At 41.0% G+C, this 12,457-nt stretch overlaps 1 protein-coding gene across 1 annotated transcript in view; it reads right to left on the reverse strand.

The window, feature by feature from the left end:
• Positions 1 to 12,457, reverse strand: part of ano3 (anoctamin 3) — a 386,470-nt gene that overhangs the window by 148,185 nt on the left and 225,828 nt on the right. Inside the window, exon 11 of the mRNA XM_073049723.1 lies at positions 7,805 to 7,926. Coding sequence (XP_072905824.1) covers positions 7,805 to 7,926 — 122 coding nt within the window. The remainder of the gene's footprint in view (positions 1 to 7,804; positions 7,927 to 12,457) is intronic.

Genomic DNA, 12,457 nt, shown 5'->3' on the forward strand with positions numbered 1-12,457 from the left:
AAAACGTAACAGCCCACAATGTCGTGCTGACCTTTTAACCTACTCTAAGATCAATCAAGCCCAACCCTCCTACAAAGTCCTCCACTTTTCTATCATCCATGATCCATGAATTTAGCATGATGCCTTTTAAAAAGTCAGTGTATCTGTGTAAAATATCTGTGCCTCTGATTGCAAAGCCAATGCCTGAGCATTCAAAAATAGAGTCTAAATATTACGAGTAGAAAATAGTCAGGTATGCCCTTAAATCCCCTTTCAAAGTTCAAAGTAAATTTATTATCAGTATACATATATGTCACTACATAAAACCCTGAGATTCATTTTCTTGCAGGCATACCCAATAAATCTGTAATAGAATATTAATCATAATCAAATCAATGAAAGACCACACCAACTTGGATGTTCAACCAGTGTGCAAATGACAAAAAATACTGTGCAAATACCAAAAGGAAAGAAACTATAATAGCAAATAAATAAGCAATAAATAGAGAACATGAGATGAGGGGTCCTTGAAAGTGAGTCCACAGTTTGTGGGAACAGTTCAGTGATGGGGCAAGTGAAGCTGAGAGAGGTTATCCCCTTTGGTTCAAGAACCTGATGGTTGAGGGGTAATGACTGTTCCTGAACCTGCTGGTGTGAATCCTGAGGCTCCTGTACTTTCTTCCAGATGTGATGGCAGCTGGGAGAAAAGAGCATCTCTTGGGTGGTGGTGGTCCCTGATGATAGACGCTGCTCTCCTGCTATGTTTCACATAGATGTGCTCAATAGTGGGGAGGCGCTTTATTTGTGTTTGTCCAGTCAACAAAATATTGGTCTGATTGTTGGACTTAATTCCATTTTTCTCACAAGCCAATTCATCTACAGTCTAAGTCCTGCCAGATTCCATGGGGAGTTTTTCCTCCAGCCACTGAGAAAACATTAAGTCTAAACATACAACTGTCAGTCAGACATCCACTCCTCTGCTCGACACCACCTGATCTTGCTGCTCTAATTAGTCAGACAGCTTCACACACTGTGGTACAGTAGCTGCACGGCTGTCTCTCAGCATCCGCTTTGTGCATTCTTCCAGTGACTACATGACTTTCCTCCAGGTTTCATCCCACATCAGAATGGCGTGCAGGTTAATAGGTTAGTTGTTACAAATTATAACAGTTCTGTAAGTTACCCCTGATTTGTAGGTAAGTGGTAAAATCTGGATTTCATTCAGTCTACAGCATAGAAGTAGGCCCTTCAGCCCATCTGGTCTGTGCTGAATTGTTATCACTAGAGCCCTGTTCTGTGCCCATTCATGACGCTATGAAACCCCCATCTTTAACAAGGCCGTAGAGCACTACCGCAGAGAAATAGGCCTTTCAGCCAATCTAGATGTGTCGAACTGCTATTTCTTAGTCCTATAGATAATCAGAAAGAAGTACATCTTGACAGGTTAACTGCAGGGAATTGTAACAGTTTGAGACTGCTGTGATATGCCCCTAGTTTGCAGGTAAATGGAAGAATCATGGAGAGAGGCAGGAGTTGAAAAAATGTGGGGAGAATAAATTGGGATTAATATGCATTAACTGCAAATGGGTGCTAGTTGGTTGGTATACATTCAATGGCTGAAGGGACAATTGCTGTGTTGAGGGTCTCCATGACTGTAGATTGAGAGAGGATAATTGCAGCAAGAGTTTTCACCTTCCTCTCACCTCTTCCAAGCTTGTAAAATAATAGTCACTTTCCATCAACAAGGAAAGATCTCAAAGCGAATATGTTACATCACACTAACCTCTATAAGAATGAAAGTGAAAGCAAAGCTAATTCATCCTCAGCTCAATAAATGTGACAACTGGTGGAATAACCTTGAATAAAACTGTGGGAGGATAAACGTATGTCATTGTGCTGGCCCTGAGGCTTTATACAATGAGCATGTTAAGGATCACAAGCAATGCATTATTGATAACTTCTCAGGGGTGTATGTATGAACATAATTGCTGCAGAGCTAATCAAGATCAGAGCGAGCCCTCACGGTGTTCAGAAGACGCAAAAGAAATCAGAAACAATTCTATGTCTTCATCATGTTCAAATGGTCAGAACTTTATTGCTCTATAAAACTAATTCAAATCAGCTCTATTTATAAAATAACATCAGAGATGTATATTACTTTGCAACCTCAGCCATTGCAATGCAGGTGGAAAAACAATGGCAAAAATAGACAGAGCACATGTCAACACATAAATCACTCAACCACACCATAGACTCACAATACAGGCAAAATAATATTTATCTTATTTGGGGAGGTTTAAACTCTTGCAAGAAATAGCAGCATTTGTAAATTTTGAAGATCACTATAATATTTAGTTCACACCAACAGCCTAGCACTCAATGCCAGTAAGACTAGGGAAATGAAGAGAGAAAAGTCATTTGGGAGTAGGATGGAGAATTGAAGCTGGAAGGCAACTGGAAGCTCATGGAGTGTTCCACAAATCCTCAACTGATTTTCTTTCAATCTAGTTATCACCAGAGCATAAGTACTGAATGCAAGACCCAAAACTGGAAAAAGTTCATTGCTATTTCATCTAAGAGGACACTTTGAGTCCCGAGATGAGACATGAGCAAAGGGTGTTGCATCTTCTTTGGGAGCTATTAGATAGATAGATAGATAGATACTTTATTCATCCCCATGGGGAAATTCAACATTTTTTCCAATGTCCCATACACTTGTTGTAGCAAAAACTCATTACATACAATACTTAACTCAGTAATAATATGATATGCATCTAAATCACTAACTCAAAAGCATTAATAATAGCTTTAAAAAAGTTCTTAAGTCCTGGCAGTTGAATTGTAAAGCCTAATGGCATTGGGGAGTATTGACCTCTTCATCCTGTCTGAGGAGCATTGCATCGACAGTAACCTGTCGCTGAAACTGCTTCTCTGTCTCTGGATGGTGCTATGTAGAGGATGTTCAGGGTTTTCCATAATTGACCGTAGCCTACTCAGCGCCCTTCGCTCAGCTACCGATGTTAAACTCTCCAGTACTTTGCCCACGACAGAGCCCGCCTTCCTTATCAGCTTATTAAGACGTGAGGCGTCCTTCTTCTTAATGCTTCCTCCCCAACACGCCACCACAAAGAAGAGGGCGCTCTCAACAACTGACCTATAGAACATCTTCAGCATCTCACTGCAGACATTGAATGACGCCAACCTTCTAAGGAAGTACAGTCGACTCTGTGCCTTCCTGCACAAGGCATCTGTGTTGGCAGTCCAGTCTAGCTTCTCGTCCAACTGTACTCCCAGATACTTGTAGGTCTTAACCTGCTCCACACATTCTCCATTAATGATCACTGGCTCCATATGAGGCCTAGATCTCCTAAAGTCCACCACCATCTCCTTGGTCTTGGTGACATTGAGACGCATTAAAATGCCATGAGAAGAAGACTGGTTGGCAGAAAGGGAAGAGCAAGCCACAGGGAATGGCTCCTTTGGAATGCTGAAAAGGGAAGGAAGACAATGATGGTCTGGTTGTGAAGGTGGAGGCTGCAGAAGCTGGAGAGAAATGAGGACAAAGGGAATTTCATCCTTGTTCACACAGAAAGCATAGAGGGTAACAGCCAAACTATGAGAAACAGAAGAGCAGCGGCTTCTTTTTGATTGGCTTTGTATGGGCCAAGTCATGTCCTATGAATTGGATTTAGTTTTTCAAGAAGGTGATGAAGGTTAATAATCAAGGAAGAACAGAAAATGTTGTCTACATGGATTTTAGTAAGGCATTTCACAACGTCCCCTATTGGAGGCTCATCTATAATATTAAGATGCATGGGATCCATGATGAATTTGCTATTTGTAATCAGAATTGGTTTGCCCACAGATGCCACAGGGTAGTGGTTGATGGGACTTACTCCAGCTGGAGGTTTGTGACTAGTGATGTTCTACAGGTATCTGTATTGGGACCTCTGTTGTTTGTGTTATACTTTATATAAATGACCAATATGAAAACTTCGATGGGTGGGTAGTACGTTCACAATCAATATGAAGTTTGGTGGTGTGGTAGATAGTGTAGACAACTGGCAAAGAATATAGCGGATATAGATCAATTGCAGATATGGGCAGAGAAATGGCAAATGAAGTTTAGCCCACCAAAAGTGAAGTGTTGCACTTTAGGAGGTCAAATATATAGAAACAGTATACTATTAATGGAAAGACCCTTAAAGGTGTTGATGCCTAGAGAGATCTTGGGGTACAAGTTCACAGCTGCCTGAAAGTGGCTACATAGGTTGATAGGGTTGTTAAGAAGGCATATGGCATGCTTGCCTTTATTAGTCAAGGCACTGAGTTCAGAAATCTGGAAGTTATGTTGCAGCTTTATAGAACTCTAGTTAGTCTGCATCTGGAGATTGCACACAGCTCTGGTCACCCCATTACAGGAAAGATGTTGAGGCTTTGGAGAAGGTGCAGAGGAGGTTTACTAGGACTAGAGGGCATGTGCTATAATTTAGGTTGGGCAAACTTGTGTTGTTTTTCTGTAATGGCAGAAGCTGAGGGGAGAACTGTTATGTATATAAGATTATGAGAAGCACAGATATGGCAGACAGCTGGTATCTTTTTCAACACACACAAACTGCTGGAGGAACTCAGCAGGTCAGGCAGCATCTTTGGAAATGTATAAACAGTCGACATTTTGGATAAAGACCCTTTTTCAGGACTGGAAAAGAAGGAAGAAACCACCAGAATAAAAGCCGGTATCTTTATCCCAATGTGAAAATGTCTAAGACCAAAGAGCATGTATTTAAGTTGAGAGGGGTAAGATCAAAAAGATGAGCAGACAAGCTGATTTATTATTACGCAGAAAACTGGTGGGTGGTCTAATGCACTGCCTGGGAAGGTTCTGGGAGCAAAGATGATAGACAATTTCAAGAGGCTTTTAGACAGGCACATGAATGTACAGAGATGGAAGGATATTGACAATATGTAGGTAGACTGATAGGTTTTGTTGGGTACTTGGTTACTGATTTATTTAGTTTGGCACACCATTGTATCTGAAGGCTTGTTCCTGTGCTTCACTGCTGAGTTCTAATTGCCAAAAGTCCATTGCAAGAAGCAAGGTTGGTATAGTAGGACATTTAGCTTTCCACATATTGACTGGGAATCCCATACTGTAAAAGGACTAGGTGGGACAGAGTTTGTCAAATGTATTTCCTTTATCAGTATTTAGAAGTCCCACTGACAGAAGATACATCAACAATGATCTGGCAAGTATGGATTGGGACAGGCTGCTTTCCAGCAAAGGTGTACTTGCAAAGTGGGAGGCCTTCAAAAATAAAGAATAAAAGGTAAATTTAACAAGTGTAGGGAACCTTGGTTTTCAAGAGATATTGAGGCCTGGGATAAGACAAAAAAAAGGAAGCACATAGCAGGTATAAGTAGGTAGGAACGAATGAGGTACTTATGGAGTATAAGAAATGCAAGAGATCACTTAAGAAATAAATCAGGAAGACTAAAAGAAGGCACAAAGTTGCTCCAACAGACAAGGCAAAGGAGAATCCTAAGAGATTCTACAGATATGTTCAGAGCAAAAGGGTAGTATGGAACAAAATTGGCTCTCTGGAAGACATCAATGATAATCCATGTGTGAAGCCGAAACAGATGGGGGAAGATCTTAAATGCATTCTTTGCATTCGTGTTTGCTCAGGAGACAGACATAGAGTTTATAGACGTGAGGCAAAGAAGCATTAACCTCATGGACCATGTACATCTTACAGAGGAGGAGGTGTTTATTACTCTGAGGCAAATTAGGGTGGATCAATCCCTAGAACCTGACAAGGTGTTCTCTCGGACCCTAAAAGAGGCGTGCAGAAATTGCCAGGGTCCTAGCAGAGATATTTAGAACATTCTTAGCAAAAGGAGAAGTACCAGACGATTAGAGGATAGTCAATGCTGTTCCGTTCTGCTGTTTAAAAAAGGCTCTAAACAGAAACGAGGAAATTATAGGCTGGTGAGTCTGACATCAGTTGTGGAAAATTTATGAAGGTATTCTAAGGGACCAGATATATAAACATTTGGATAGATGTGGACTGAGTCAGGGGAGTCGACATGGCTTTGTGCATGTCTAACCAATCCTATAGAATTTTTCAAGGAAGTTACCAGGAAAATGGATGAAGATAAGGCAACGAATATTGTCTACATGGACTTTAGTAAGGCGTTTGACAAGGTCCCGCACAGAAGGCTGGTCAAGAAGGTTCAGTCGCTCAGCATTCAGGATGACGTTGTAAATTGGATTAGATATTAGCTTTGTGAGAGAGTGAGAGAGTGGTTTGCCTCTCTGACTGGAGGACTGTAACTAGAGGTGTGCCTTTGTTGTTTGAGATTATGTGGTTGACTGGATCAGCAAATTTGTGGATGACACCAAGGTTGGGGGTGCAGTGGATAGCTTTCAGAGGGAGCTGCATCAGCTGGAAAAATGGGCTGAAAAATGGCATAAAATTGCAAGGCTTTGCACTTCAGCTGACCCAATCAGAGTAGGTCTTACACAGTGAGTAATAGGGCACTGTGGAATGTGGTAGAACAAAGAGATCGGGAACACAGATACAAAATCTGTTGAAAGTGGCGTCATACGTTGATAAGAGTTGTAAAGAGAGTATTTGGCACATTGGCCTTTATAAATCAATGCACTGAATACAGAAGGTAGAATGTTATGTTTAAGTTGCATACGATGTTGTTGAGGCCTAATTTGAAATGGGTGTGTAGTTTAGGTCACCTACCTACAGTAAACAAGATTGAAAGAATGCAGAAAAATATTACAAGGATGTTGCTCCAGTTTTTAGGAAAGATTGAATTGGTTAGGAGATTCTTTAGAATGTAGAAGATTGAGAGATTTGATAGAGGGGTACAAAATTATGAGGCGTATAGACAGGGTACATGCAAGCAGGCTTTTTCCACTGAGGTTGGATGGGACCACAACCAGAGGTCATGGATTAAGGGTTAAGGGTCATGGATTGAGGGATAAAGCAATTTCATTTGGGGATGCTGCAGGGGTTAGGCTGGTGTCTTGAAGGGACTGTAAGGCTGGAGCAGGACACAGAGATAGAAGTTTAAAGGGAACATGAGGGGAACCTTCTTCACTCAGAGATTTATACGAGTATGGACTGAGCTGCCAACACAAGGGGTGCATGCGAGCACAATTTCAATGTTTAAGAACAGTTTGATAGGCACATAGATATTAGGGATATGGAGGACTATAGTCCTGATGAAGGTCAATGGGAATAGGCGGTTTAAATGGTTTCAGCATGGACTAGATGGGCTGAAGGGCCTGGTTCTGTACTGTACTTCTCTATGAAGTACCTTAAGTGTGCCTTCCCCTCTATCATAAAGATCATCAGGCTTGCAACTACACCTTCTCTACTCCCTGCAGTTTTGCTTGCCAATACTGATGAAAGATCAAAGGCCAGAAATGTTAACATATGATTTCTAGATGCTCCCTGATCTGCCAGTCATTTCCGGTACATTTCTTTTTTATTACAGTAATTTAGGTGTTGTTCACCTCCAATGAAGGATGTTTACTTCACAGCTCTATGTTTTTACTTGTCTTGCTCTAGAAACTACAATATTGTTTCCACTTAAGATTACAGACTAGTGTCTGATTACACAAATACTGCTATTCAGCAATACGGCAAAGCATTTCAAGCCTGAAGGTTTTGCCCTCTATCTTCCACATAATGTTTCAAGTTAAATCTAATATGATACACTACACATAAAAACTGTGAAATCCACGCAGTACTGACAAATTGATTGTAAATAGCTAAAATAAACAGGATAAAGACACCTCTTTTACCTGATGAGGTCCAACGGTTGGTACTTGTACCACATGCCCCAACGAGCCCAGCGCTCATATAGTAAATGTCTGTGATTAAGTGCACCATGTGTTATGATGGAATGCCTGCTCTTGTAGCTTCCCTGTACAAAACATAAATGAGTGTGTGAAGATCTCCCATAAATACAGATTATATTGCAACACGATGTCTAATCTTAGAAACATTATAAATGGAGTTGTCATATGTTCTGCCTCACTTCTCGAACGCTATAACACAAGATGAGGAGATGTCCTTTCTGGTCCAATAATGTACACGACAACATATGAAGTGAACAGAGATGCAAAATAAAAGATGCCAAATGTGTAGAACTTAATTTTCAAAACTGTGATTTAAAGTAATAAACAACGGGATTGTGAAGTAGAAGGAAAAAGCTTAGCAGTTTATAAATTTTGGCAGACAAGAATGTTAGCGCTCTGTGAAACTTTAAATCCTGTACAAGCACAGTGGACACACACCATTAAAACCAGGTACCATTCAAAAAGAACCCATTTTGCAGAGTTATCTCAAAAAATTGTCTTATGTTTTTAGGGAAATTAACATAAGAAGAATCATATTTAAATGAATTCGACTATAGAAGTTGAAAACACTGCAGCTGGACATGAGTAATGGGCCTAAAGTGAAGAGCAATTGTGAAAAGTAGAATGTATTCATTGAGGTAGAGCAAATCATATCATATTGGCTTTAAACTTTAATTGCCACAGGCTAACTGAAACAATTCTGTTTTGCAGAGCAAAGAAAAATTAAACTGTCTCACAGGAATGTTGGAGAGAGAAGAGTTTAGACTATCATAATAATTGATAATAATTCATGCAGCAGTTTAAACATGGCAAAATCACTCAGGATGTTTAAAAATGAGTGTATTTAAACAAAATTAGCATTGCACTGGCTAAGTAGATAATTGCACGCACGACTAAAAGCTGGGTGGAAAAAAACAGATTTTAAAACTTGTCTTAAAAGAGAAACAAGGTAGAACACTTCAGAGAATGCGTCGAGGTGTGAGGGCCTCTTACTGCGTCAGGGATAAAGCAATTTCATTTGGGGATGCTCAGGGGTTAGGCCAGTGTGAGGGCCTCTTACTGTGTCAGGGATAAAGCAATTTCATTTGGGGATGCTGCAGGGGGTGAGGGCCTCTTACTGTGTCAGGGATAAAGCAATTTCATTTGGGGATGCTGCAGGGGTTAGGCTGGTGTCTTGAAGGGACTGTAAGGCTGGAGCAGGACACAGAGATAGAGGTGATTAAAATGACGGAAGGGGTTGAAACCAGCGAAGGCAATATGATTGCCACCTGGAGTTCTGCTGTGTGGGATTCAGTAAGGGTGTGAACTGTACAATGGTGCACATGTGGCATCACAGCGGTGGAGCCAGTACACCTGTTACCACAGGGTCATGATCAGGATTTAGCACCGAAAACAGACAACCACCCATGTCTGGATGTTGACTCAGTTTATTCAGGAATCTGAACAGCAGGCAACCAACATCTCCAACAGAGAGCGTTTAACCAGCAATCCTTGACTTTCAATTGCATTACCATCAGCATGCCTTCCACCTGCGAGCTACCACTAACAGGAATTGGTAAGTACTGGGCCTGCAGGAGCAGTATAAAATCCAAACCTCCTGAGGTGAGTAACTCAGCTTCTGACACCTGTACTCCAAAACGTTTACTTCATTTGAAAGGCACAAGTTTGGGAGAGTGCAAGAATACTCTCTGCTCCACATCTGCCTGGCTCAAACTACAAAGATGCTCAAGTCCTGAATCACACTGAACATACTGTACATGTCCTCCACACGGATGCACCATGGGAACAATGTTTACCATGCACACAAGGTACTGCAGTTACTAAAAAAAAAAGAGGTTACTTCACCTGTCGCACTTCCCAACCACAAGGTGTCTCTTACCTCCTACAGGTACGCCCCCCCCCCCCACCACCCCCACATCAAACTGTCCTGATTTCGGAATATAGTGCTGTTCTCCTGTCATCACTGCTTGCTTGAGCAGACTCTCCAATGGATTTGTGGGAACACCTTCACCAGAGTAACTGCAGTGGTCCCAGATGGAAACTACAGTGGTCCAAGATGGAAACTATAGTGGTCCAAGATGGAAACTACAGTGGTCCAAGATGGAGACTACAGTGGTCCCAGATGGAAACTACAGTGGTCCAAGATGGAGACTACAGTGGTCCAAGATGGAGACTACAGTGGTCCCAGATGGAAACTACAGTGGTCCAAGATGCTGGCTCACCACCCACCATCTCAAAGATAATTAGGAGTGGGAAATTAATATAAGCATTCTGAAAACTGAATTAACAAAATGGAACATTATCCTGGATGGTACTGTAATGTCTGGCACAACACATTAAAGTACAAATGACCCAGGCTCAATTCCTTCCACTGCCTGTAAGGAGTTTGTATGTTCTTCCATGTGGTTAAGGTTTCCTCTGGCTGCTCCAGTTTCCTCCCACAGTTTAAAGGCGTACTTGTTGATAGGTTAATTAGACACTTAAACTGTCCAGTGATTCGGCTAGAAATAAATCAGGGATTGCTGAGTGGCATGGCTGGGGGGGGGGGGGGTGCTGAGAGCGGGAAGGGAGCAAGGGAGGGATAGAGGGTGTTGAGAGAGCGAGAGGAGGGAAAGGGAGGGGGAGGGGTAATGAATAGGGAGAGGGGGAGAGGGGAGAGGGGGGTAGAGGGTGAGAGGGTGATAAAGAGGGGAAAGGAGGTAGATAGGTAGGTAGCTAGATAGATGGACAGATAGAAGGAAACATTTCATCCCATGCAGCAAGCGCAGTGCTATTGCATTAATGGTAATCTAACACAAATTTACAAAAAGGTGGACATATGAGTGGAAAAAAAATTGCTTCCATTGAACGATATGCACATGGTAAGTATTTAAAATACAACAAATACTTTCAACATCTATGGAAACTGAACCCAGCAGTGGATGAGTGATTGATTTCATGAATTTCCAATGAGTTACAAATTAAACAACAGTGTGACTAACATTGAATTTCAATGAGTAATATAACAATTGTGAAGAAACAGAGCTCAGTATATAAATAGCAACAGAGTAATGCCCCACCCCAAAAGAAACATTTACACATAATGAAATTATTTGTTACAACAAGTATTCTTTAGATGAGAACAGTAAAGGAGTTGTGTAACAAAACTCCATCCTTGTTACAGTTTTGGATGCTGAATGAGAATGAACAAAAAGAATTATGTGCAGCAAAGTGCTGAATTAAAACAGTTAGTGTAAACATTGTCATCAATACATGTACAATAATGATTAAAATCATGATACCAGTCGAACTCTCAAACAGATCACGGCAAGGTTTTTGTAACCATTATTTTGTTTTATTTAAAGATACAGCACAGAACAGGCATGTCTGGTTCACAAGCTGCCCCGCCTAGCAGCCCAGCTAATTAACACTGGCCTAATCACAGGACAATTTACAATGACCATTTTGCCTGCTGACTGGTACATCTTTGGAATGTGGGAGGAACCGAAGCTCCTGAAGGAAACTCACATGCTCACAGGAAGGACTGACAAACTTCCTTCAGACAGCATCAGAATTGAACTCTGGACATCGGCGCCGTGAGCTGTAATAGTGTCACGCTAACCACTAGGTTACTGTCGTGCCCAAGTCTACAAGTCTACTATTAAGGTTACTGGCAATCTACTTAGACTACAATTCGCTCTATCCTCTGATTTATCATTTACTCCCTGTTGTATAAAGTTTAAGCCTGAAACATACAGAAATGAACATTTTAATTCACGTTAATGAGAACTATTTGTAAGTTTTCTTAAGAATAAATTGCCCAGAGGAACATTTAGCACATGCCTTGTAGTGCTTTCACCAATCCCTTATTGAAGCTCCACACTACAGACATTGCCCTACAGAGTTTACCCTATCTTGCACAAGGGATGGCCTGAGAGCAATTGGATCAATAGGCCACAATATGCAATCTTTATCTTTAATTCTTACTCAGAGAAGGAGGATAACTGTGAACGGGGTAAATCCCACATTATTTAAAATGTTCCTGCTGGATATGTGACTATCCACTTCCATTTAAAGATGCCGCATGACCGGCTGAGTTCCTCCAGCTGCTGATCTAGGTGGGATACAGTAGAGATTACTAAAGAAACTCAGCAGCAAGTTGCAAAAACAAGGCCATAATTTTTCCATGCATAGATTGGTTCAAGACTGATGCTTGAAGTTTGGAACAGTGTTGTCCCACAGGAAGCACAAGACTAAACTAGCACAACAGATCAGTCAGATTACACTCAGTGAGAGAGGAAATTCTAGAAATGATAACCAGAGACAGAATGTGTAGTCACTTGGACAAATATCACTGATTAGGAAAAGCCAACCTAGATTTGCTAAAGGCAAATCATACTTAATTAACTTGATCAAAAATTTCAAAAGTAAAGTTTATTATCAATGTATAGGTCACCATATATAACCCTGAGATTCATTTTACTGTGGGCATACCTAGTAAACTTATAGATTATCTATAACAGAACCAATGGAAGATCAACTAGAGTGCAAAAGACGCCAAACTGGGCAAGTTCAAATATAAATAAATAACAATTAATAACAAAAAAATGAGATGAT

Source organism: Hemitrygon akajei, chromosome 6 (genome assembly GCF_048418815.1).
Source record: "Hemitrygon akajei chromosome 6, sHemAka1.3, whole genome shotgun sequence".
In the NCBI taxonomy this organism is placed as follows: Eukaryota; Metazoa; Chordata; class Chondrichthyes; order Myliobatiformes; family Dasyatidae; genus Hemitrygon; species Hemitrygon akajei.